We start from the raw sequence: 26,980 nt of genomic DNA on the forward strand, positions 1-26,980 counted from the left end.
ACAAACACACACTCCAACTTCTTCATTCTCATGTTTGTTTCTTCCCACAACAGGCCACATGCCGCCACACCAGCAATACGCCGTATACCAAATTGATCAATATATTTCTCGGTCATTAAATGTCACTTGTTGTAAAATTATTATATGGTGCAGGGTGATAACAAGTCTTTTGTAACAACAGAAGACCAGCTGCCCAAGCTGCGTTTCTTGAAGTCATGTAATGTAGGATTTTTCCTCCCACACTGTACCTCCCTTTGCCTGTTCATACCACCAACCCCTCACCTTCCTGTGCTCTTTTTGCTCCTTATACACTTTCTAGATTTGACTTACTATACTATACTGCTCTCTCCAGAGAGAACCATGTTGTTCATGAAGTTTAGACAATTTACAGCTTACCATCTGTTTGTGTGTGTGTGTGTGTGTGTGTGTGTGTGTGTGTGTGTGTGTGTGTGTGTGTGTGTGTGTGTGTGTTTCTGTTTATTTTGTCCATATATATGCCCTTGCCTTTCATCTTCTGGTTGGCTTTACATTATCTGTCTGGACCACTCACCCTCCATGTGCACATGTTAACACTCACTCTTTTTCTCAGATATGACTTCTTGTTGCCCTGTCTTATGATTTCACTTCAGATGTGAAATGAGTTTCACACGTTTATGCCACGTCAGGAATAGTCTAGCTGTAACTGTAGCTAGATTTATAAATAGGACCTGGCCATAGTTCAGTATGCTCACCGTTGCAAGATCTGTCTGAGTCTTTGACACCTCTGTACCATCTAAAGCGCACCTACAACATTTAGGTACAAAGGTAAAAATGCTGTATATATGTTGACAATACTCCAATGTTAAATTGATAGAAATGATCAAACTCAGAATGTATGTGCACTATGGTCTCTGAAATATTGTCATAACTATGGTTTGTCATTTGAAAACAAGTGCCAATTTGGTACAGAATAAAATACAATTACCTGCCTTGGTGCATTACTGCATCCTATGATCAAGAGCTAAAGCTGCTCTTTGTAAGTGTATAGCACCACCTTCCAATACAGTGAATGAAGAATTAGCAGCTGTATAGAAGTAGTATAACAGTTCTTGAGATAACATGTCCAAGACAGAAGGCTGGCCTCCATTAAAAACCTGTCATGGGAAAACTGTAAATTGAATAATTGCCTGGTTGTAGTCTGCTTGAGTCTTGAAGGATACTGGTTATATATAGGCAGTGCTCTGTCCTTATAAGGCCTTAGAAAGAGGTAGGTGGGGGTCGGTTGGAGACGGGTGGTGGTTTTGTTGGCTTGGTTCTTGGTTTGGGCTGTCTCCCTGTGGATTCAGGCTGACAAAGTCACTGCAAAGGAAATCTCAAGGGGTAAGAAAACTTCAAATTTGTTTTCTTTATTATTATGTATTTTTTTCTATCTCCTGTCTATTATCAGCTTTTCAATGCAAACCCCCCCCATCCCAAGTATTCAAGGTGGGTTCATTTGGATGGAGGAACAGAGGGCATACCAGGGCACCAGAGATGCATGGCCCATAATCAGAAATGAAGACTGTGGCAGTTAATTGGAGAAAATTAGTTTCCTTGTGCTTTACATAAATTTTTGGTGGGAAATGGCCGTGATTGCCTGTTCTCAAGACAGTTGTCCTGTGTATGTACCATAAATATATATGAATTTATAGTTTAACGATAATTTTCTGATCATGTCAAATTCATTGACTTGTTCTACATACGTGCAAGGAATAATTGGGACTGCATTGATTTTAAAGGTAATGGTAAGTTTGGATTGGCTGATCGTTGAGTAAAGAGATGTCTCTGAAACCAGATTATTTTCTGTGAAAAGATTTGGTGCTTTGTATGGCACACACATGTGATTTCATTCAATTTAACAGCCATAATTAACTTAAGTGGTAAAGGTCACAGTTTATTGGTCTCATGTCATTACAATGATTGACAGGCTGTTTTGTCTCCGATTTTTGGGCATTGCAAGTGAGTGACGCACGGTTCCAGTGATCATGGTGACTGACGTTGAGGCAAGTGTCTCAGATGTGTGGAATCAGGAGTGTGTTTGCCAGTGGAGCATGTATCAGTAGCTTTCAGGGTGAGAAAGGGAGGGAGAGTCGCTTTATGTTTCATCTGACCTTATTTCTGGTCTCTGAGGTTTAGTGTGATGTAAAACAATTATGCTCCACTGTGTGCATGATGTAAGACAAATTTATACTCTTGCTTTGCTGTGCATAATGGAAAACATAAAAAATACATTAAAAATACATTTAAAAAGTTTCACATATCACTGATAAATAAAAATCTTTGAAACAAGTCCAGAATGTTTATTAAGAGCAAAACATTGGTAGACCTCAACTGCACATAGACACTATTGGTCCAACAATAGTCTACATCTGTTCCTGTTTACATACGGCAACATGTGTTTCTGTGTTGTCCATGTCTTGAACTCAATGAAATGTCACTTTGTCATTCCTGGAACAGATTGTGTGGTTGAGTGTCGGTGTTTCCGACTCCTCGTGACCAAATTCCAGGAGGGCTTTTCTTTTGTAGGAGATGATGTAGTCCAAAGAATTATGTTGTATGCTATTCTTAACACACATTTTTGCTAAGAATACTTTAGATTTCGTTTCTGACAGCCTCAAAATTTCTAGATAATAATTTAAAACATCATCTCTGTCCACTTTTATTTTTACTTTGTCTCCATGAGACAAATCTGAATGACTCTGATAATCATTTAGTGTTGGTAGTATCGGTGTGCAGAATGTTGTTGTCACTTTGTTGCTAGTCTTACTTGTATGCAAGGATCTACCGTATTTTGTTACCATGCCTGTGTGTGTGTGTGTGTGTGTGTGTGTGTGTGTGTGTGTGTGTGTGTGTGTGTGTATGTGTATGTGTGTGTTTGTGTGTGTGTGAGTGTGTGTGTGTGTGTTTGTGTGTGTGTGTGTTGCTGATCCAACAGGTCAGTAGCAACAGTGTTGCCATGTCAGTGAAGAACAAACGTGGGAATTACAACCACGAGTACCACCACAAACAAAGCCAATATGTGGTTAAAGAATACAGCAGGTACATGTAATTCAAATAACATATTGGATTTGTATAACAAAAATATTAAACTAACAGTAATCCTGGATCCAAAGCAAGTTTTTCCATCACTAAAGTGGCAAATTCAGCCATAGAAACTGAATATAACAAAAATAACCTGACCTAAAAGCCTGGATGATTTTAGGCTAACCTGGTTAACATTAATCTAACTCCAAGACCAAGCAGACATAAAGCTATACAGTACTTACAGTTTCACAATCAGCTTTGGAATGCAAACCAAGGCTGAACAAAGCATTTTCTGACGAGCAAATACTGGCTATATTTGAGGAAAAAAATCATCTCCGTCCATGTTCATTGACTCCTTTGTGTTAATACACTGAAAAAAAAAAAAATTCACAGAAGCAAGTGAGTGAGTTGTCTGACTTTAACAAGGATCGCAAATGGGTTCAGAAACACCCTGGATTTGCTTTCATGTTTGAGTATTTTTCTATAGTTTTATATAAGCTGTCCACATTGTCAGACAAAGTCTGTGAAAGTTTTTTCACAGATATAAAATAGAAAAATGTTTGGAATCAGATGCTATTAATGAAAAACGTTCGATCTTGACTGATTAAAAATGTTGAAAAGAAACAGCCAGTATTCTAAACAACACACTGTCTAACTTCATATTGACTTCCTGTCACATTTCACAAGCTTTGTCACAGCATTCATGTGTGTGCTTCTGAGTTTGTGGGTGTGATTTCAGTGGAGTATTCTGGCTGCTGTGTTTCATGTGAAAATCCATCTTATTCTTGCTGCTTTTTACTTTTTCTTGCTTCTTCTTCTTCTTTTTTTTCTTTTTTTTTGCATTTTTCTGAAAACACCTAACCAACAAACAAAGTTAACAAACTCTTTTTTTTGTGATTCTGCTCACACATGGAGCTTATTTTACCTCACCGTTATTTCAGAATCTTAATATAAAGCTTTCAGTGTTATGTCATGTTTAATTTGCTGCCTGGTGACAAAGCCTACGGAGTCCTTTCTTACCTTTCTTTCTTTACCCACAAACAAACAGATGGTGGAAACATACAGTATCATATCCAAACCTGGCGTTCACTTGCTACATGAGGCCAATCTTCCTCTCTTCATATGCAATGATGCCTCTTCTTGCCTCGAACTCTTAACAGTAAACTCTGTAATCTAACTGCTTCATCTGTCACTATAAGCTTTTCTGGATCTCTATGACTTCCAGGACTGTGGGGCAGCCCCCTCTGTTTCTGGTAGTAGTGGTGGGCAACTTTGAGCTGGAAGGTTTTTCTGGGCAGCACTGATGGACGACATAGACTGTTTGCAGCGTCGGTGCTGCTGAAAATCCCTAGCTGTTAGGCAACAGGCCTGTAATCACCTCTGGGAATACAGCTATGTACACTACGATTTTAAAGATGCGTGCATGTGTTGTTAATCACTAGCTGTTACAAATGTTCGTGAAAAAAATTATTACCACTTAGAACTTTAAATTTTAATTAAATGTACAGTGTAAAATATTTACATGTATATGTATGACACAAATTGAGCCTGTCTCATTCACAACAATGTTCTCTGTGTTATAAAGCCCTCAAAGCTTTTAATTGATGCATATTGTACATTTTAGCATGTCACATTAATGTAATTTTGAACTGTAATGTATGATTGGACTTAAATTATGTATGTTCAGATTGTACTGCCATGTTGTGAAAGAGCCCAACCAGGGATGAAAGTTGAGAATTAGCACTAGGTATAAACTCTGTGCATCACATCAGCTGCAAGCTTTAACTATCCTTGACTGCACTTTCCCTGTCAGAGAAGTTAAAGAAAAAGAGCCTAAAAAAAAAGGAAATTATACGTTCATTCATCATCAGAGTGGTCATGGCTGAGTTTGTTTTCATAGCCTGTTTGGTAAGGCAGGCTCATACATCCTGTCACATGACTCTACTGTAAACTATACAGATAACACTTATCATCAAAGTCAATAAGATAACTGATAAAGACATGTATCTTTTCCCCATGTATTTTAAAAAAAAGTTCAGAAACAAAGGTAGGAAAGCTCATGGTGTAATAAGCAAAAATATTTCATTTAATGCTTCCTGGTTGTGTGTCAGAAGACCGAGACTTTAAGATGACATGCAATTACAAATTAAAATCATGCTTTCTCATCCTGATATATGATATAAATGTCCACACTCTTGACAACAAGTTTGTCCCTCCAGTCTAGGCTTCATGGCTCTATCTTGAGAGATGAAGTCATGAGCACAACAACGTGTGTTTATCCTTTTCTTCTTCAACATTAGCTGATACTGCCACCTGGTGTACAGCAACACCTAACGCTGGTTGAATTAACAGGAATGAACTGCTCATTACTGATAGGATAACTTATTAGAGCGATAACTATTCGCATCGCTAGATAATCCATACAGTAACCACAGAAAATATCCTCTCAACTCGATACCACACATCATCTTGTGTTCATTAATTATTGGTGGGACAGGTCCCAGGAGGACTAGGTAAGATTGGAGAATCGTTAAACCTCTTCTGACTCTATGGGGAGGTCACTGATGAATGATCTACATTTCATGGCTGACGTAAAAAAAAAAGATACAGTAACTGATAAATTCCCATTTTAAAATCGACATCAGCACTCAACAGATAAAGCTGATCTGATCTGCACTTGCATGAGGCCTCAGTTTTTAGCAGAAACACATGTTTTAGAAATTTGGTTCTAATAAAACATTCTTTTTATATCTTCCACTCAAACACATTCACATAATTTGGAAAAAAAGCAACATTGTAATGTTTCATACACAATTTTGACTGTTTTGAAATCGGTGCTACTTGTACTTGTAGCACTTAATGACACTGTTGAAACTTAAATGTTTTTACCTTATATTACATACTGTAATAAATTTCTACTCTGTAGATTCATGTCTGAACATTGCATAATTCACTCTCAGCCTGAACAACTTTTTTTTTTTTCTGGACATGGTAGCAAATTGACTCAGTGTTCTGTCTTTAGCTCACAGGCAATGGAGGAACGGTACGAGCACAGAACATACACTCACATCCAGGAAATGGTAAGAAATGAGAGTGTAGTAAGTAGGTATAATTATCTGAACCAGAGTTCATAGTGGTAAAATGTCACTTGATATGCGTACATTTATAAGTGCTTATGTTATACATTTCAATATGATGATTGATTAATAACTTAAAAATGGATTGGAGTAAAACGTATTTTTATCATCTTCATTGATATTCCTGCATTCCTTTCTAGGTAAAGACGCAGAAGTTGGATAAATATGTGTACGAGGGGCCGATGATCAGGGGACCACAGTTCCTCACTAGGCTCAGATCTCACACCGTGTATGAACACACTCCAGTTAAACTGTTCTGCACAGTCGATGGTTTTCCCATGCCTGTCGTAAAATGGTGAGTGAAAACTAAAATCCTGACATGGTAATCAATGAAAAACAGACTTTCATGAAGAGAGGTTGTAATCATATCTGTTTCTCATTTTCAGATATGATAGCAATGGGCTAGCATATATTTTAGGAGATATGATGTATCATGCATGCAAAAGAAAAATCAATTATGGTTCTACATGTCTTAATGCTGGCGAGATGCAATTTATTTTATTTAAAGGTATAAAGATGATGTGATCTTGGATGTATCCTCTGGAAATTACATGGTTCAATCCAAAGGTGGAGTCCACTCTCTGGAAATCCCAAGGTATAGTAAAAAAAAAAGGATAATAATAAATACAGTAATTCAATAATCTTGAATGCAAATGTATATTGTCTTGTGTGGAGACAGGTGATGTTTTGAAAATGAAACGTCAAAGTATTTTGCAGCTGTATTATAACATGCAGGTATGGGTTGAACAAAAGAGGACTTTGTGGGCGTCCAAGATGATGCAAATAGTTTTCAGGCTGTTCTTGTAATTAATGAGTCATTAATACATATGTTTTGATATGGCCATAGACTGTAAAATAATTTATACAAATCAAACAATACTACTATTACTCCTAATAAAGCCTTTATTTATATAACATTTTTGGAAACAAGTTACCAAGTACTGTACAATCAATATAAAAACAAAGTAATCCCCGGCAGCTCACAGGAAGAGCTCCCCATTTTTAGGTCTTCAGCAGTAGCATGTGTTAATTCCACCCCTAATCCCTTCACTCTGAGTCTTCTTGCTCTCTCTCCCCTTTCCTGTGTATCTATAATTATTCTGCATGATACTGGTGATGTCCTCAATACCAAAGAAAATCTCAAACATAGGGAAATGTTTCTCAGCAGTACCCTCAGAATAACAATGCATACTGGAGTAATGACATCATCGCCAGCTGACTGACAGTGAGTGCAGGTAGATTGTGGTACTACAGATATGGACTGTGTGTCCTGCCCATCTCCAGTCATGGGACGCTCAGCTGTTCGGCTGCTGACCTCAGTGCTACACGATACTACAGAATTCTTCTTCAGTCATCACTCTTTCCTTGGATCCAATTGCCTGTAGCTCCTGCTGTCTGTTACTTACAGACACACATATTGACTACTCCATAGCAAATACTCCAGATTGAAATGTATTCATTTTCTTTGGCCACTTCTACCAGGAACATCAAAGTAGCCTCCTTGTGTAGCCTCCCAGCAACCAATGCACTCCACATGGGTTCAAAGGATGATACCAATGCAAAATGAAGTTTCTGAAATGTGAGGGAGAGAGATAAAGAGTATAGAGTCCAAATTTGATATTGCTCCTTAATTTAGAAATACAAGTCATGTAAATATAGAAACTTTATGAAGATTTCCCATAAATTTATCCTATTCTGGTCGAAAAGAACTATCACTTGTTTACATCTACTTTATGATGTCCAAACTACTCAGTCATCCAGAAGCTTGATTCAAATAACCTCATTAAGACTCACATGCTGAATAATGTGGTTCTGATGAAACACTATTGATTTTAATTACACATCTGCATGTTGTTTTAAAGACAAATTTCAATCAACATACAAGAGTCTGGAACCAGTGGCAACACCATTTGGGATTTCTAATCTTGTGTTATAACGTGTATTTATAGATGCTCAACTGATGATACAGCCCAGTACACTGCTGTGGCTCGCAACAATCATGGACAGGCCTCCAGTCAGGCCACTGTCGTGGTCAAGAGTAAGTCCAAGAAAATTTGTACTGTAGAAATGTTGGGCACTAAAAATGATGCACTGAATGCTTATCTTGTCTTTCTGTTGGTTCATCAACTTGTTGTTATTTGATATAACAGCAGAATGTAGTGGTAAAAAAACCCCTACAGATTATTTCTAATAAGGGTTAATTGTGGTGAATTTTTTTTAAATAAAGGGTACAAGCAGGAGGAGGAGTCTTGCCCATATTCATGGATGCATTTCACAGGTAAGCGTCATAAATATGTTCATAAATTAAGAGATTAGCACCTCTACTGGGATGTAAAGTGGGCCAGTTTTCTCCTTTCAAAGGAGAGTGAAAAACAATCTGTTAATGCAAGCTATGTTCCCATCCTCTCATCTCATCTGTGATTTATTTCTTGCTCCATTCTTCTGACCTCTCAGCCGCGATGCTTCCTAAGATCCATTACACTAAAATTAACATTACTTTTCTGGAGAAGTTTGGACCGGTGTTTGCTACTGAGGGAGAATCTGCTACTCTGTCTGCCTCCATGACCCTGAGCCCTAACCTGGCCAACCTGCAGCCTGAGGCCCAGTGGTACAGAGATGGTAATTGTCATTAAGCTCTATTTTATGACAAAGTAATTACAGTATAATTGCTACTGATATACAATGCCTGCCACGGTGACTAACAGACCCAATCCAGTTGACACGGAGCCCGAGGCACAGCAGTGGAAAAATGGTAATGTGTCACGGATACTATTTTTTATTGATGACTAATTATAGTGAAAGTGCTTAAAAGGACTTAAATGATATACCCCCAATTCATGGGTCGTTTAATATGTGTGTGTCGGTAGACATTACATAAAGGTGCCTTGTGGTGTTAAAGTAAATTACAAGCAGTTATATTCAGTCACACCTCATGTATAATTCATAAAAATATACAGCCATTTGGAAGGTTTATACAGGAATTATGCAGAAAGTGACCCTGACTCCAGGATCCCATCTCATTTCTAGACACTCGTCTGTTTGATTCTAAATGGGTGAAGATCGAAACTGGCAGAGGAGTGACCACCCTGACTATTCCTAATCTCTATAAAGATGATGAAGGCCTCTACACCCTACGTATGGTCACTAAAGGAGGCACTGCAGATCACAGTGCTTTTGTATCTGTCTCAGGTAAGACGTGGTGGATGGCTGAACATTTTGAGAGGGATGACAAGTGGAAATCAAACACCATACGGTGATTTAAATTCGTCTCTCCTTCATATTTTAGGACTCAGCCTCTGAGGCCATCTGAAAAATTAAAATCCACAACAACTTTTCAACATGTCACTGCTTCTCTTCTTGTATAGATGGTCCACCCCCAGTCCCCAATGCACCTGGTGCGCCTATGGACATCAAGATCCATGATGCCAATAGAGATTATGTCATTGTGTCTTGGAAGCCCCCAAATACCACCACAGAGGGACCAATCCTGGGATACTTTGTGGACAAGTAGGAGTTACTGATAAAAACACCATAAATAGATAAACTGACCAACATAAAGCCAAACCATTTACTGTAAGTCATTATGTAGATTCTGTTCTGTTGTGTTCAGGCGTGCAGCTCCATTCATTTCCTTCTCCACTCTGAGCCTCTCTTTGCCTCAAATATTTATTATAATGGGCATATCATCGCTACCTCACAGCTGATGCACTTAACAGTCCTCTGTATTCAAATGTAGATGCTAACATCCATCACGATAATCACAAAAACCCTATAACCCATTAAAACATCATAAATAAATAAATAAATAAACGTGGAAAAAATTCAGATTTTGTTTTTTAAAAATTTCCTTTCTTGTCTCTTTTAATCATCATTTTCAGATGTGAGGTTGGAACCGAAAACTGGACCCAATGTAATGATCACCCCATAAAAATTTGCAAGTACCCCATATCTGGGCTGTTCGAAGGACATTCCTACTACTTTAGGGTCAGAGCAGTCAACTCCCATGGAATCAGCAAGGCCTCCCGCATGTCTGATCCCATCGCTGCACTGGATGTCACCGAATTTGAGAAGCTCCATGGTGGGTTCAACAATATATAACAGTGCATTTGGGAATTAGTTTATGTGTGTTGAGAAATGTCATCTCTTCTTTTCCTATTGTACATTGAAGAATTATTGTATATCCTTGGATACAGACAAAAATCAAATAATTGATTGTTTTTTCTGTAGCTAAGAAACTTGGTGGAACTCTGAATGTTGTGTCCTACCATGATGAAGTTGAAGGTGAGATTTTACAAAAATGTGTAGATATCTATATTATTACAACACACAATTAGGGGACAAAAATATGTGTCTAACAGCACAACTGTGTACACATGCCTTTTCATGCAGCTGTCGGGAAGCCACCGGGTCGGGCGTCAGGAATCCATGCCTCAGAAATAGACAGGACTTATGTGGTTCTTAGCTGGAAAGCTCCTGAATATTCCAGCAAGGTTCCTATGTGGTACTACATAGAAAAGGTAACAACCAATGTCATTCTGTCACCGGTGGTGTTTTGGCAATTACACTGTAAATACAATTATAATTAGAATCTGAATTGCGTGTTTGAAAGCACCCGCTCTTAGTTTGAAAGGCCAGTGTGTCAAAATATGTGGAACTCTTCTTACTAACTGGAAATTAAATAATCAGAGGCACAAAACAGCTTTAATAGGTGACTCAGATGCGTGTAGGAAGACTAATACTTTTCGTTGCACTTCAACAATTTTAATGCCATCGCTAAAATTGATTTGTAGCATTATTAAAGCTAATGGCCTGATAGTAGGTGAAGACATTGAATGACCATGTCATCTTATATTCTGAAGAGTTAAAAATGACTTTGTGCATGATAAAGATGAAGAAATAATTCAGTTTAAAGTGTACCCTTTTCTGTCCATTATTTGTGTGTCTAAAGTAACTACCTCTCTTCCCACAGTGTCTGGCAGATAGTGGAGCGTGGCAACGTGTTAACACTCAAGTCCCCATTCGATCTCCCCGTTATGCTGTCTTTGACCTGGCAGAGGGCAAGCAGTATCAGTTCAGAATTTTGTCCGCCAATATGTATGGAAACAGTGAGCCGTCAGAGCCAACTGGACCCGTCGAGACTCTGGAACTCAGAGGTCTTTCTCTGTCCATTTCCTTGTAGTGTTACGCTATAGTGTTTGTGATCTGTTGTCATATAAATTATGTCATATGACTTAAGATACATTTTTGTCTTTCAGGTGTGCCATCTGCTCCGGGGCAGGTGATTTCTACCAGGGAAACAGACACCTCTGTTCTCATCCAGTGGGCTCCTCCAAAGGAACCAAACAATCTGATTGGCTACTACATCGACCAGTGTGTGAAGGATTCAAAGAATTGGACCTCGGCCAATCACAAGCCTCACAGGAGCACCAAGTGTGTTTTCAAGCCACACTTAAAAAAAAAAAATTGCAGAAATGCATCTTTCTTTAATTCTTTGAACACTTGCGGTCTTTTTCCTACAGATTTGTGGTTAGTGGTCTGACCAAAGGAGAAACCTACGTGTTCCGTGTCCAGGCTATCAATGAGCTGGGTCTTAGCGATGAATCCCAGGAGTCTGCACCTCTCACTGTGAAGGCTGCCCTCAGTCAGTATTTTGTTCATGGTCTTTCATATTAATGACTGTTGAAACAATGAGGATCATCCGCAATGATCATTATTCTGATGGTGCAATTATAAGCACTAATTAAGTAATGTTTTTTCAGCAACCCCCTCTGCTCCTTACAACATCTCTTTGCTAAATTGTGATGGCCATTCAATGGTTCTGAACTGGAACAAGCCTCTCCACTCTGGAGGAACCAAGATCAAGGAATATTATGTGGACAAAAGACGTAGGGGTACAGATACGTGGAGGGAGGTTAACATCCCACCACTCACAGAAAGACTTTATAAGGTATGATAAAATCTGGTGTTAAAAAAATTAAAGTAAATTTTTGCATAAATAAAAGCACTGTGGTGTCTCAACTCCAATGTCACCACTCATTAACTACAACTATCCTCTGTTGGTCAGTTGGAGTTTCTTAAAATAACCACCGACATGCTTGTAACCATGACAACATTTTATTGACAGGTGGAGGGCTTGACAGAGGGAGCAGTGTATCAGTTCCGTGTATATGCAGCCAACCTAGCTGGACTTGGACCAGCTTCCAACCCTTCAGCTGACTTCACCTGTGAAGCTTGGACTACACCAGAGCCTGGTTAGTAGGGGTCGTCTTGGTGTCTGACAAAAACATCATACCCATAACATATAAGTTTGTGTGTTTTCCAAGCTTATCATATCTACCTAAAAACTCTAAGAGTAGATTCCACTTACTATATTCACTCCTGTATCTCTTTTAGGTCCTGCCTATGACTTAACTTTTACTGAAGTGAGAGATAATTCAGCAGTGATTGAATGGCAAAAGCCTGTTTATGATGGTTCTGGACCAATCACAGGCTACCATGTTGAGTACGCGAAGGAAGGCACCTCTGAGTGGAAAACGTCCAATCAGACAACTACCAGTCACCGATTCCTGAAGGTGACCACATTTTGATATTGTAAATTGTAACGTTAAATTAACCAATTAGATAATAATCTAAATGCACAATGACATTTTTTCAGCCTAAAATTATGATTCCTACTTCTCAGCTGTGAAATGTCAAACCTTTTATGCCCTTAAACATTGTATAATTAAGTTTGCTTCCATTGGTTAACCAAGACAATCAATTTAATTTACTGCATAAAATAATAAAGTGGAAAGAATAGATGCTTATGATTTATGTAACCATCACTGTCAGCAAGGAGTATATACTATTCCATGATTCCAGACTAATACTAATGTTAATGTCTGAATGTCTCTCATTTGGCTCTTTTTCAACATCACATTGTTTTTAAACTTCTATATAATACCTTACTGCTCCAAGCCATGGGAATCTGTTCAGCCTCAAATCCAGTGGTAAAATGCTCATATCAAACGGTGTAATAATGACATCTAGTGGGTAATTCACGGTACTGCATTACATTCATCCTTCATTCATTCATTCATTGTCAAACCACTTGTTTCGCTGTTGCGGGTTGCGGGGAGCTGGAGCCTATTTCAGCTGACTGAGGTTCCGAGGCGGGGGAAACTCCGGGCGGGACGCCGGTGCCCCACGGAGCCACACAGAGACACAGACAAACACTCGCGCACACACTCACTACTCAAACCGTGCTGCCCTGCATTACATCCAGTGTTCACAAAATACATTTTAATGTAACAACTTTCATTTTATCGGCTAATCTTAGGATGTAAACCCGCTATCACTATCTTATCTACTGAATATAACACTAGAGGTCATATATGTACTCTGTATCACAGGTAACAGGCCTTGAGATGGGAACTAATTATGTTTTCCGAGTGTGTGGGGTCAACGCCGCAGGAGTGGGTATGGCCTCAATGCCCTCTGACCCTGTGAAGGCCAGTGCCGTGTCAGGTAACATTTAGTAATTCCTTTGAACACAGTAGGATATTATCAAGTCTGTGTCAAGTACTCTTGGTTCCTTTTCAAAAACAGCAATATGGTGAAAGAGATATGATGAAACATAAATATCTATGCACAGTATTCCTTCAGTGTGTTTAAATAATAATCCATTTATCAGTGCTTGTGTGTCTCATTGTCTTTGCGTATTCAAGGTTCCCAAGAGATGTCCTGTGCTGTGGATGAGAAGTCAGGTGACATTGTCCTGTCATTTGAATCCTGCCAAATGAACGAGGGCTCTCAGTTCATCTGGAAGAGAAACTATCAAGAAATCACAGATTTCTCCAAAGGAATAGAGATTAAGACTGAAGGAAACCAGTAAGACTACACAGCAAACACACGAGCAAACATAAACACACACACACACACGCACGCACGCACGCATGGACGTACACACAAACACGCACACGAACATGCGTGCACGTGCGCGCGCGCGCGCACACACACACACACACACACACACACACACACAATTTTAAAATGTCAAATGTGAAACCTCATCTGCTGTCTGTGTCCTCATCCGAGCTCTAAGATGATCTTTAAGAATGCAGACAAAGAGGACTTTGGGACGTATTCTGTTTCTGTTACCAACACGGATGGAGTGTCATCCAGCTTTTCAATCTCACCTGAAGGTAGGATTTCATCCATTACAGTGAAGGTGTTGTTCCAGACCTTAAACACCCATACTCTGGCTTTTAAACGTAAAAAACCCCCAATTCTAATTCCTATCTACAGTCAGTTCATTTATTTGCAGACAGTTCACTTCTGAGGACATAATGTCTTGTGAGTTATTACTGTTATCTCTTCACGGCCTTGTTAGCATTTACATTACATTAAATGTCATTTCATCTTTTAAAGAAAGTGTATGCAAATATCTTTCCTGTCTTCCACATGAAAATTTAAACATGTGTGAATTTCTAAACTGAAATTCCAAAGTAATTTATGTATTGGGAGACTTACGTGCAGCACAGGATGGGTTAAGTATGAAGGGAATGAGTATGACACTAAAAACGTTCACACTGGTGTACAGGCAAAAAAAAAAATCATTTCACATCTAATGAATGGAAAGGGAGTACGTTGCTTCCAAAATTTCACCACGCTTGAGGCGGTGTGTGCATTTTAAAACCTTGTCATCTTGGCAAATGACTTTCTGTCAAAAAAGTTTCACAACATTTTTTCCTGCTATTGCACCTCTACGCTTCTGGACTGTAATATGTTATTCAGTGTGCCCTGCACTGATTGTTTCCCATTTGGCATACAGTTCTTTTTCATTTTTTCTTTTTTATTCACAAATATTTTCTGAACTCCTAGTGTACACGTTAATTGTGTATCTCTTATATCACATTTAATACACTAACACAGCACTGTTTAAAAGTGGGCCTTTGGGCACAGATGCAGGGTTTAAAGAACATTCAGCCATAATGTATCACCCTCTCTTCAGCTATCTAAGTGCCTGCCTCATCCTATTACAAACAACTACAGTAATGACTGCTTGAATCACCTGCTTAAATTGCACGATGAAACTACTCTGCATGCAATGTAAAATGTATTTCAGTTGCTTTTTTGGACTCATTGCTGCACATAATGAATAATTTTTTTTCTTCACATTTCAGAGCTGGGAAAGATGCTGGAACTCAGCTATGCTATCAGACATCCAAGTAAGCAACCCTGGCTGACTTTCTCCATCTCTCATAATCTCTCATCTTGTCCCTTTTAATCTCTTTTCTCATACACTTTTTCCTTCTGCTGCATCTACAATCTGTCTCACGCACCCTCTCCATTTTTCTTTGTTCTGACTTCACTTTGAACATCAGATTTCTTTACTCTTTTTAGGTGTCAATTTCTCTTTTTGATATTTATCTATTCTTAACAGTCTTACCTGTCTTTGCATCACCTGCCTTACCATTATTCATCTGTCCCGTTATTCTTGTGCTTCTCATCTTCTCTCCTTCTCTCTTACTAACAGTTTGATTTTGTTATGAGTGAAAGACTGCAATAATGTTTTTTGTTCTTTTTTTTAACCCATAACATATTCTTGTCTCTTCTAGTCATCCCACTGAAATCTGAGTTGGACTATAAGATTTTAGAGAGAGGCAGAATGAGATTTTGGCTGCAGGTTGAGGAAATTTCCACCAATGTCACCTACAAATTTTTTGCAAACAACAAGGAATTGTCTGGAACTAGTGTAAGATACAGTGTGGTTGGAGGCATGAAAAGTAACTTGCTGCAACATTAAAGCCTTAATATCACAGAAAAAAAAATCCACATTCACTAAATCTATCTTTGAAAGCATTATGGCCTTTTAACAACAATCATTCCACCTATTTTTCCACAGCCCAACAAGATGGGTCATGACGTCTCCACAGGTATCATTGAGTTCATCATGGACCATTTCACCGAGGAGAATGAGGGGACATTTACTTGCCAGATCACAGATGGAGGAGGCAAAGCACAGAGTTCCCTGGTCCTGATTGGAGATGGTGAGAGATGCCTGATTTCTCACTATGAACATCTTTGTTGTGTAATCATCAGTCAGAATAAATTCAACCCCTTGAGACATTTGTATTATATAGTTGTACCATAACTGTAGCATAAGAGACTGCCTTATAAAAATGATTCCACTTGATACATTTGGAGAGCGGGAAGGGTTGCTGGTGAATAATTTTTTGTATACAATTTATGATTCTGCTTTCATTCGGGGGACCAACAGTCACCTAATCCGCTGAGAGATTCTATAGCTGCTACTGGCAGCACTTTGATGTTTTAATTATCCTCTATGTGCATCTGCATGTACACACAGCTTTCAAGGCAGCGTTGGCTGAGGCTGACTACCAGAGGAGAGAGTACATCAGGGTCAAGGAGGGTAAGAAACAGACATCATCCACTTTTAACCTGGTAGGAGTTTTGCTTGCCATATCCGGAGACCAGCGCAACACCAAGTTACCTGGTGGACTATTAATCTAAATAGTCAGTATGTGGGGAAGAGTAAAGGAAGAAATTGTGTGTGTGAGTAAATCTGAACCTTAAAGCTCAAAATGGACCAAATTCTAATTAACATCTAGAAGTTTGTGGAACAATTACAGTACATGCATGAGAATGTGTATTAGCAAGAGCACAAAACAGCTATCAGAGCTCATGCAATTAAGATCCAGAAGTAATATAAGTATCCCTTTTTCTCCATTTATCCACAACAGGCCCCCACTTCAGTGAGTTCCTGTCACTTCAGGTGGGAGATGACTGTTCCGTGACTTTGGTCTGCAAGGTAAACACAGCCAACTCAATAATTATTGAATATTTACACTCTAAACAAATGGGAGGCTGTTATGCAGATAGCTCATTACCAATTTCATGGTGGCTGACTACAGAATGCAATATTTCTGCATAATGATAATGTCCAGATTGAAAACAACCACAATTACACTATTAGGATTCCCTTTGTTAACATGAAGGATTGATTCAAAACCTCAAGACAAACAGAAGCAGACGTCTGTTTGACACAAATATATGTGCTATTCTAAATCTAAACATATGCAGCAAATGCAGTTAGTATTAGTGTGAATGATTCTTTCCAAATAATTTTGATGAAATTGGCTCCTCTCATAGCTTCGGCATAAAATATTCATTAAAAAGAATCACAGGCCGCTTTCTTCTTGATGAAACAAGCGTTCATCCGTTAGAAAAAAAGAACTGCAACTCATACTTTCAATTAACCACCACATAAAATTCTGTATATACATATCACTGACATGTTGGACTGGAAATTTGTAACGCACAAATTTGGAAGAGTACAATAGTAATGGCGCTGCTAACAGGTGTGTATGATTGGAACAAAAGTGAGTTTATGTTGCTGATTTTACCTGCAGTGCCTCTAATGGATGTGGTAGAATTTAGCTGTTGTTTAGATGGAAAGATAAAGCTGAACACATCCAAACCCAGGACTCATAAATGATTTCTAGAGCAAGTAGAAAAAAAACTCTGTCATTGATAGTTATTTTGAATGTTTGAATCATAATTGAGATGGTTTTTGTCATAGGTTGCTAACTTGAAGAAAGAGTCACAGTTCCACTGGTATAAAGAAGATACAGAGATCATCCCTGATGTGAAGCCTGACCTTGGATCAGGCATCTGTAAGCTGCCAATTAAACTGGTAATTGTCCTTCATTATTGTCGATCTCCTGAAAGGAAAATGAAACTGTGTACAAAACAGCGAACAATGGTAATATTTGATTGTATGGTACATACCAGGATGCAGATACTATATTGACTCTTTTTTTAGTACACAATTTAGCATTTCTCTGATTTTTAAAAATCAACAGGCATTACCATGTTTTCACATTTAAAGTCCAACAATTATACATTCTGTATGTTCCCCTGTTTAGTTTACAATTTAGTCTATAGTTTACCAGGTCCCAAGACAGCTGGCTATCACCCTGAAAAGAAGAGGAACTACTAACAATGCCCTTCCTCCTCTAATATCTAGACCAGCGGTTCTTAACCTTGCTGGAGGTACTGAACCCTGCCGGTTTCATATGCTCACTCACCGAACCCTCCTTCAGTAATTTTTTCAGTTTTTTTTTTCAAATTTAAGACATAAGTACAATATTTTCCACACTACAAGGTGCAATGGATTATAAGGCGCACCTTCAATGAATGGTCTATTTTTAATAAAAATTTTCATACATAAAGCGCACTGGATTATAAAGCACACCGGATTATAAAACACACCTGAAAACTCATCTTCGATGAATGGTCTATTTTAAAACTTTTTTTTATTTTTATAAAGCACATTGGATTATAAGAAATTGAGAAAATGAAAGGCTTTTAGGTGCGCCTTATAGTGCAGAAAATATTGTGTATGTTTTACTGGTGTATTTAATGAATTGTGCATTAATGTCACCTTTTTCAAAACCAAGACAGTGCATGAACTCACATGAAATGACCTACCTGCAAATCAATGTGACTTCTGTTGTTGTTATTGAGAGACCAGTTCAGATATGCGTAGCTTCAACTTGGCAAGTTCTACTCTGATGTCATTTTCACAGCAAAGTCTGTTTCTTTTGTTTTCCATGCAGCTTAAGGAAGTGTTCCTTTATTCTTGCCAGTGCGAGACTAGAGTTGCTCAACTTTACATTGCAAATCATGCAGAACGCTGACTCCCATTGCGTTCCGTTATACAGTACATGTAAATTCAGGTTGCACATATTCATCCAACCACTTTCCTTTTTGCCGACACATCGGGTGTTTTGTCTTGACCTCCTTCTCCGCCAAACCCCTGAGACCGACTCACCGAACCCCTAGGGTTCGATCGAACCCAGGTTAAGAGCCACTCATCTAGACACTCAAATACTACTCCTTATGTGAGAGCAGGAAAACTTCCAGCAAAGCTATCTGCAAGAGTGGACGCAACCTTTAAGGACTCTGCCGGGGACTGGAGGATGTAGGTCGACTTAGAACTCATCTTTCCACCTCAGATCATTAAAACCAGCCTCAGGCTGGACTTGGTCTTGTGGTCAACCTCCCAGAAGTCTGGGGTTCATCGCAGCACAAACTGTACCATGGGAGCTACAGTTGGTGAAGCGTATCAACGCAAGCGACTGATATACTGTATGTGGAAATAGCAGCTGAGGCAGAGGCAGAACAACACGGCTGATGTACCCAGGTGCCTCCGTGGACGGCTGGTGTAGAGGCTCTACTGCCACATTCACAACCAAGCTCCTTAGGAAAATTGGACTGTGATGACAAATCTTCCGACTATCCGTCAAATGGCTGTCAGAGGCTGCTCCACGAAACAGCAAATGGCTATGGATAGAAAGAAAGGCCCCCAACTGGATATCAAAATAACCATCCAGGTGCAAAAATAGAAGGGGACACCCTGGGACTCCAGTGTCCACCATTGAGCCCAGTGGAGGTGTGGTGGGCCTATCAACAAAACACCAAGGAAGGAGGGTGCCGACCTGAAGACCCCAGTTACCCCCAATACCCACCCACTCAATACCAAGTGCTGATCAAACTATGAGCTCAGCTGATTTATGCTTTCTGTTTTGTTTCCTCCTCCAGTTTTCATTGAAGACCACAGGAATTTATAAGGCTACCATCAGTGACGACAGGGGAAAAGATATGAGTCAGATAGACATTTCTGGAAAAGGTAAATATAGGATATCAATTTAATATATCTCACTTGTTAATTTCACGAATTAATTTATCCTACTGATTAACTGAGCAATAATAATTAGTAACATATGATAAGAATGTCCTTTGCAAACTGAATAAGGGCATGATCCTGTTACAAGTAGATCACATAAACGTACAGTATGTTCCAGACCTATACTCTGTATCATTAAATGCTAAACAGGTGAATATTTAGCGCACCTTCTAATCCCACACCTTCGGTATGAAATCATTTTTTGCCATGTGACAGCTTGCTCACCTGCTGGCTGTGTTTAATCCTGAGAAAATCCGTTTTAATGTTCCTCTAAAAGTTTGAGTAAAATAAACTTCAGCTGCAACTTCCTAGTCCTTCACCCTCAGAGTTGTGTGTGCATTTTCATAACACAACTGATCATGACTGTCCTTCAGATCAGTGTTTATCTACTGTGTATGAGACTAATATGTCAGGAAAACCGGATCTGTCCAAAAGTAATTTGATTGGTAATGACAACTAAGACGCTGAGATAACTTGTCTAAAATGCACTTTAAAATTTAGCAAATACAACTCCGTTAAAACAAGCCAACATATGAATAATTTTAGTGTCATAATAAAGAAACACTGGTAACATTTGTTCTGATGCATATTTGTCGGAATGTATGTCACTGACTCAGAGTCATTATGTTGGAACACAAAATAAATTTCACTTTCGTCAAATGAAATTTCACACTTACTCTCAACAAATGTATAATTTTACAGTTGCATTTGTAAATCTAAATCAAAGCAAAACGACATATGTGGACATTTTTGCTACAGTGACCACAGGGTCTGATTGGTTTTATGCTGAGATTTGTATGAAGCCACTAGAGGGCAGCATTGCGGCTCTTCACGCTTTTGGCTCTTTCTCTGACCCCGTGATTCCCTGCTTGTCTTCTAGTGTTTGACGACGCCATCAACAAGATCAGCCAACTGGCTGGTGGGTATCTGACACACACACACACACACACACACACACACACACACACACACACACACACACACACACACACACACACACACACACACACACACACACACACACACACACACACACAGACACAAACACACAAAATTTATCAGCATGTGGCAGAAGTTGTCATGCTGGAAGCATTTGGCCATCATGCCGTCATGTGGTGAAATCGCTTTAAAATTTCTCTGCGCTGTCACAGTGACAATGTGGAGGAGCATCTTACTCCTATTTTAAGAGACAGTTTCTTGACAGCTCTGCAGCAACGGTTACAGCCGTGGTTGCACAGGAGAAGAGGCTTCATTACTGTGATAATGGGAAACCATGGTGATGTGACCAGGTGGATGACACACTTGTACACTTGTGCAGTGAGCATAGTCCCACACAGTTATAGTGTAGAATATAACTCTTTTGGGTACTAGGGCCTTAAAAAAATTTTTTTTTTCTTCCGTTGTTTTTTCTTACTTGAATGTGGCATACAGCTAGTCTACACTCCCTTTTTATTCCTGTATTCCTGCATTCAAAGGTCCAATAATTAATATCAAAATGGAACTCATACAATGAATATATAAGAAATAATTGCAGATGGACATTTGATTCAGTATGACCTGTGCATCCTATTTCTCTCTCTGCAGAAAGACGCCATGTAATCCACTAGCTATTGGAAAACATGTAGAGTATGTGATTCTGATTTCAAACATGGCCTCCATAACCTCTATCACCTCCCATCAATTCCTCTAGGAGCCAGTGCAGCAGAACTGGTGATTAACTGCACTGCAACAGGCATTCAGCTACAATGTCACATGAAGTATTACACCTCAGAGATGAACATCTGTTGGTATCATGGGTAAGGAATGAAAGCACGTCTAATACTACCACAAAGCCACCAAAGAACTACTAAGAGGAAGAAAATAATCATAACAATAAATCTAGTTTCTGTTGTCATAGCAGGGGCTTTAGTAGAAATAAGGGTATTCTTTTAAGTCAGCCTATAAACATGCTAACCACAAACATTATTTTGATTTTCTCTCTAGTTAAACCACAGAGAGGAGCAAAAACAATAAGCCACATAATAAAACTTGAGATGGCTGTTGAAAAGTGTTTTCATTATCCTGGTGATTGCAGAAAAATTGCCTTGTATTGCGACAAAAAATAAAATCCCACACACCTATCATCTTCTATAAAGAGACACGGTTCTTAAAAGCACTCTATTGTACCCCAGAGATGACAAAATATGGATGGAATGCAAGAACATGAAAGAAAGAGAGAAACAAACAAACAAACAAATAAACAAACAAACAAACAAACAAACAAAGACAGAAAGAAAGAATGTCACCAGTGTGTGTGTTTTAGTCTCTCCATTGGTTTTCTGTGAGCGTGTGTGAGAGCAACAGACAGTAAAAGAGAGAAATTGGTATCCCTGTGAGTAACATTAGGCAGGCATGTAAACATGATTTTCCATTAGTTCCGACTACACCATCCCACACACACATGCACTAAACAATCCTCTCTTTTCTTCTCCTCAGTGAAACTAAACTTTCCCACAGTGACAAGTTTACGATTGGAGGAACCCCCTCTATGGCAACAATGGAGGTATAACTTCTGTGCATTGCTGAGCAGTACATGCCTTTTAAGTGGATCGCAGAAGAGTAATTTTGTGATGTCAAAGAAACTCAGGCAATACTGCTGTTGCTCAGACTAACTTTGTAGAGGCGATACCGGGGTAGCTTTGTTAGATGAACTGAACACATCTCACCAAGGGTAGCCGATGAATACAAGCATGTGACAATCAAAATGATGTTTAGCATTATAGAATTTTTGTTTTGTTTTGTTTGAATGTTTTATAAGGCATGAGAGTAGAAATTACAGTATCTATCCATTTTCAATATCGCTTCTTCCAACACGGGGAGTTCATGCAAACTCCGCACAGAGCGGTACGCGAACCGGGAACTGCCTTGCTGTGCTGCGACAGCGCTACCCACTGCACTACCGTGCCTTTTGCCTATTAACTTTGGCTTATTTGTTTGATTGATAGGTGATTGAGCCATCAGAGAGGGATAAAGGAATGTACTCCATTGTGATCACCGACCCTGAAAATTCGCATAAACGCACACTGGACCTTAGCGGTGATGGTCAGTGCATTTACTCTCTCTCTCTCTCTCTCTCTCTCTGTCTCTCTGTCTCTGTCTCTCTCTCTCTCTCTCTCTCTCTCTCTCTCTCTGTCTTAGTTTCATTTGCTCCTTTGCTGCAAGTGTCACTCGCTCTTTTCATTGATAGTACAAAAAAAAATTGGTACTTGTTTTTATGGCGTCCTCAAAATAAACCTGCAACTTAAAATTTTGAAGTGACTCTTCAACCTTTTGAGCATCAAACACTCAAACCCAAACTGTCTGTATGAAGTTTGCAGTTTTGAACTAATGTTCCATAAGGAATTGATTCAGATAATATATCAACAAATTTCTGTGTTACAAAGTGTTTATTGAACATTGTTTTTGTTGTTGTCTTTTTCAGTATATGAGAAAGCTTTTACAGAGTTCCAGAAACTCAAGTAAGAACCACACTTGTTCCGTTAGTGTTGCCTTTATGTGTACTAACTCATCTGTGTAATTTAACATCTCACATTTCACATTTATTTCGCGATGCTTTAGGCTGCTCTATATCATAGTTTCGAGAAAAAAAAGTCACTATTAATCGTAAAGAAATGTCATTTTCTTTTTCTTAGTGAGGGGCTCTGGTTAAATTTGAATATGAAAAATCAAGAAAGCTAATTTACAATGTGTCACAATAGAAAGAATATATGAACTACATATAGGAGCCCAGTCAAGCTAGACCATCTACTTTGCTGCTGTTTTATCTCTCCACTTGAAAAAATCAGAAGCTATTATGACATTTTTTTGTCATTGCATAAGAAAACAGAACTTTAGTTTTATTTATGACGACCCACACTATATAGATCCAGTGCCTCGCTGTCTGTTATAGTCCAGGAAAATTATCATATCTGCTTAAATTAGAAGAAGTAATGAAATAGAAATGCTTTAGGGCTCTTTGGCCCCAGCAGCACCCCACACACTGAATTTTTCAATCTGTTTAGAAAAATCAATCGACTTTCTAAATAGTATGCGGTGCATGCAGAGCGGAAATGCTCCAAATCCCACTTCTAATTAACATTCAAAGAGTGGTATTTAAACACAAGATTTTACAAGCATATTGAAACAAGTGACACCCTGTTGGCCTTTTGATTAAGCATCAACACGCCGAGTGGAGAGCAGGGTTCCCTTAACCATCTGGTCCTGGGGCTGACCTCTGGTCCTCTCGTGCTGATCTGACTGCCCTCACCCAGTTATTACATGGCAATATCATTTCTCCCATGAAAAAATTCCATCAAGTCCCTGTGCAAATTGCAATATTCTGAGATTTTTCTCAAAACCTTTATTGTTCAATTGGATTACTGTTTGTAATTTATAGTATGGAAGTGTAAGAGAATCAGCTTGAACTTTTCTTTGCTTGTTTCAGGGCTGAGGCCTATGCTGAGAAGAGTGAGTCCACCCTTATATTCTTCATATTTCCTAGTTTAATGCTACTACTTTAAAAAAAGAACAGAAATTGTCTCAAAGTGTGAAGTTGTTTTACAGATGACTAAGAATAGGACATTTTTCTCAGTTTAAAAAAAAAGCAATGTTCTATTTCAGATCGTGGTAAAGTCATTGGAGGACTGCCTGATGTCGTCACCATTATGGAAAAGAAGGCATGTGTGAAATTGTGTGACTGAGTGGTTGTTGTCCCTATGAAATAGTGCATTTGTTGAAAAGGTTACTTTTTTGTTCCACCCTCAGACCCTGAGTTTAACATGTACGGTGTGTGGAGACCCCAAAGCTCAAGTATCATGGTTGAAGAACGGAGCAGAGGTGGAACCTGACGATCAGGTAATTTTAATCTTTATTTGTTAACTCCCATACTATCACCCAAACTTTACATCCTTTCTGAAGAATAATGATCACCCTTATTGAGGTTTCTGCACTTTGAAAATATTTGGGGTTGTCCGTTATTAATTGATTGGCACAACCTCCAGATGAGGTCAACCCCTTTGATGGCAGCACCCCCCTTCAGAAAGATCTACCCCATGCTGCTATTGAGTTTAATTGGAACATGTTTTAAATGCGGTTCTGATTTGTTCTTCAACAAATAAATGGAATTAACACACTCTTGATTAAGTTCCTTTTGGGGATTACATTGCTGGAAGGTCATGCATGTCAGTATGCTCCTGGATCTGTTAATACTAAATGAACCTCTTATAACTTAATGCCCAACTTACCACTCAGTACAGTCTATGATCTTTCCTCGGTCAATGGAGGCTCCTTCAGCACCATCAGCATGCTGCAGCTCGTAGTAGTTCTGGAGAATTAAATTCTTGATATTTACCCACTTTTCCATTCATTGCCTTACCTGCAATCAATCTATGGAAAATAACACCTGACATCCTTGTTGATGCAGTTTCCAAACCTTTGGAATGTGTCAAACCTGCAGAGACACAACAGATGTGTCTGATGATACTAACAGGAAAATAGGGAAAGATAAATGAAATAGTGCCCTGACATTCAGAAAAGGATTAAGTATTACTATGAGCTATAAAGGCACAAGTTGGCTTACATGTTGCACATCAGAGATTTATAAATCCTTGTGCTCAGAGTACCACTGTTATCACTACTACTGCAGTCATAGCACATTTTGTTTTACACTTACTGTACAATATACATATACATGTTTATAACTGCAGAGAAATTGCCAACAAATAGATGACTGGATATTGGCTATCCTACAGTATCTATATATGCTGGTAAGATATTGCAAATATCTTTATATTTCATCTTTCATTTATTTAACTAAGCTTTTATTATCTCACAAATACAGTTTTCTATGAGTGCCATTTCATAGAAATGTTCAAATGTCGAATGAGCGGGAAGGTATGAAAGAAGGAAAGAAAGAAAAGTGTAAGTCAGACTACATTCTATGTAGAGTCAAATGTCTGACGAATACCAATACAGACTCAAACATCAATAGCTGTCTGGTATCAAGAGATCTCAAATGTAATATCTCTTATTGGCATTTATCTCTACCCTGTTTCTGTTGAGCCAGCAGGGCTCAGTGGAAAAGCATAAATTGGAATAGATCATTAGTGTTTGTGTTTACCAAATCCTACTTGCAGAGCTCAGCTTCTGCTAAATTGAGGTGGTAATCAGAGTTCATGCTGCTGCTCTGGCTAAACGATACATCAAATAAAACAGGAATTTTAAATGCTAAATGACGCTAAACTTCTTATTATGTTTGTTCCTTTCCTAACATTTGATTACATATTTCAGTACGTGGTCTCTCTGGACCAAGGCAAGTTTGCCAGTCTTACGATCAAAGGTGTTTCCATGGAGGATTCTGGCAGATATACCATGATTGTCCAGAACAAATATGGAGGAGAGTCAGTGGATATAGTGGTAAGTGTTTTTGTTGCTCTGCAAATGACAGGATTTACTCAGAGCTCAGAAGTCTCTCTGACCACTTGTAGCACATTTTTTTGTCTTTTGAGTGGGACCCAACTGAAATATTTTTGAGGTTGTACTTGTGGGTAACTCAGAAGCATTACAAGGCTGATAACTGACATTCTGAGATTTGTCCAAATGAGATTTGACTGTTTTAGTCCCGTGGGAGATATATAGGTAGCATTTATCTCCCACAGGACTAAATAGTACCTATTTACTGTATCTCCCACAATATTTTTAAATTCTCGTATTTAGATTTTTGTATTGTGCTTGCCTAAAATATTTATTAGTGCAGATACTAACGCTAAGATTCAATGCATATCATTAAAATTGTTCTGTGATGAACTCTCTTTCTCTTCAGGTCAGTGTGTACCGTCATGGAGAAAAAATCCCAGAGGCAAAGCCAACTTTAACCCCTAAAACAATCATCCCTCCCAAGCTCCCCATTGACATCCCTCAGCCCAAGACCCAGGCTGCCCCGAGCCCTGCCCCCTCTGCTCCTAGCCCCTCCCCTTCCAAAGCAGCCGGAAGAGGGGTGAAGAGTCCAACTCCCACTAGGAAAAAGTAGAAA

General features: G+C 38.9%; 1 protein-coding gene across 2 annotated transcripts in view; it reads left to right on the plus strand.

The window, feature by feature from the left end:
• The first annotated feature begins 1,283 nt into the window (after positions 1-1,283).
• Positions 1,284-26,980, plus strand: part of myom2b (myomesin 2b) — a 26,211-nt gene continuing 514 nt past the window's right edge. The window contains exons 1-39 of one of the 2 annotated variants that reach the window (XM_068317560.1): positions 1,327-1,359; positions 2,954-3,057; positions 6,065-6,122; positions 6,320-6,474; positions 6,688-6,774; positions 8,129-8,217; positions 8,407-8,457; positions 8,634-8,798; positions 9,207-9,368; positions 9,545-9,686; positions 10,058-10,257; positions 10,407-10,460; positions 10,569-10,696; positions 11,149-11,332; positions 11,435-11,609; positions 11,699-11,820; positions 11,939-12,126; positions 12,304-12,430; positions 12,573-12,751; positions 13,571-13,685; positions 13,886-14,048; positions 14,256-14,362; positions 15,344-15,388; positions 15,779-15,915; positions 16,066-16,210; positions 16,531-16,593; positions 16,925-16,992; positions 17,764-17,877; positions 19,788-19,875; positions 20,813-20,851; positions 21,623-21,728; positions 22,408-22,474; positions 22,917-23,013; positions 23,393-23,429; positions 24,395-24,417; positions 24,571-24,626; positions 24,715-24,804; positions 26,239-26,364; positions 26,771-26,980. The exon at positions 26,771-26,980 is cut by the window's right edge and continues 514 nt beyond it. In XM_068317560.1, the coding sequence (XP_068173661.1) occupies positions 2,975-3,057; positions 6,065-6,122; positions 6,320-6,474; positions 6,688-6,774; positions 8,129-8,217; positions 8,407-8,457; positions 8,634-8,798; positions 9,207-9,368; positions 9,545-9,686; positions 10,058-10,257; positions 10,407-10,460; positions 10,569-10,696; positions 11,149-11,332; positions 11,435-11,609; positions 11,699-11,820; positions 11,939-12,126; positions 12,304-12,430; positions 12,573-12,751; positions 13,571-13,685; positions 13,886-14,048; positions 14,256-14,362; positions 15,344-15,388; positions 15,779-15,915; positions 16,066-16,210; positions 16,531-16,593; positions 16,925-16,992; positions 17,764-17,877; positions 19,788-19,875; positions 20,813-20,851; positions 21,623-21,728; positions 22,408-22,474; positions 22,917-23,013; positions 23,393-23,429; positions 24,395-24,417; positions 24,571-24,626; positions 24,715-24,804; positions 26,239-26,364; positions 26,771-26,977 (4,242 nt within the window). In that variant the 5' untranslated portion in view covers positions 1,327-1,359; positions 2,954-2,974 and the 3' untranslated portion in view covers positions 26,978-26,980. Of the gene's footprint in view, positions 1,360-2,953; positions 3,058-6,064; positions 6,123-6,319; positions 6,475-6,687; positions 6,775-8,128; positions 8,218-8,406; positions 8,458-8,633; positions 8,799-9,206; positions 9,369-9,544; positions 9,687-10,057; positions 10,258-10,406; positions 10,461-10,568; positions 10,697-11,148; positions 11,333-11,434; positions 11,610-11,698; positions 11,821-11,938; positions 12,127-12,303; positions 12,431-12,572; positions 12,752-13,570; positions 13,686-13,885; positions 14,049-14,255; positions 14,363-15,343; positions 15,389-15,778; positions 15,916-16,065; positions 16,211-16,530; positions 16,594-16,924; positions 16,993-17,763; positions 17,878-19,787; positions 19,876-20,812; positions 20,852-21,622; positions 21,729-22,407; positions 22,475-22,916; positions 23,014-23,392; positions 23,430-24,394; positions 24,418-24,570; positions 24,627-24,714; positions 24,805-26,238; positions 26,365-26,770 lie in introns of both variants that reach the window. The other variant, XM_068317568.1, reaches the window with a different exon arrangement.

The sequence above is a fragment of the Antennarius striatus genome, chromosome 1 (genome assembly GCF_040054535.1).
Source record: "Antennarius striatus isolate MH-2024 chromosome 1, ASM4005453v1, whole genome shotgun sequence".
NCBI lineage: Eukaryota > Metazoa > Chordata > Actinopteri > Lophiiformes > Antennariidae > Antennarius > Antennarius striatus.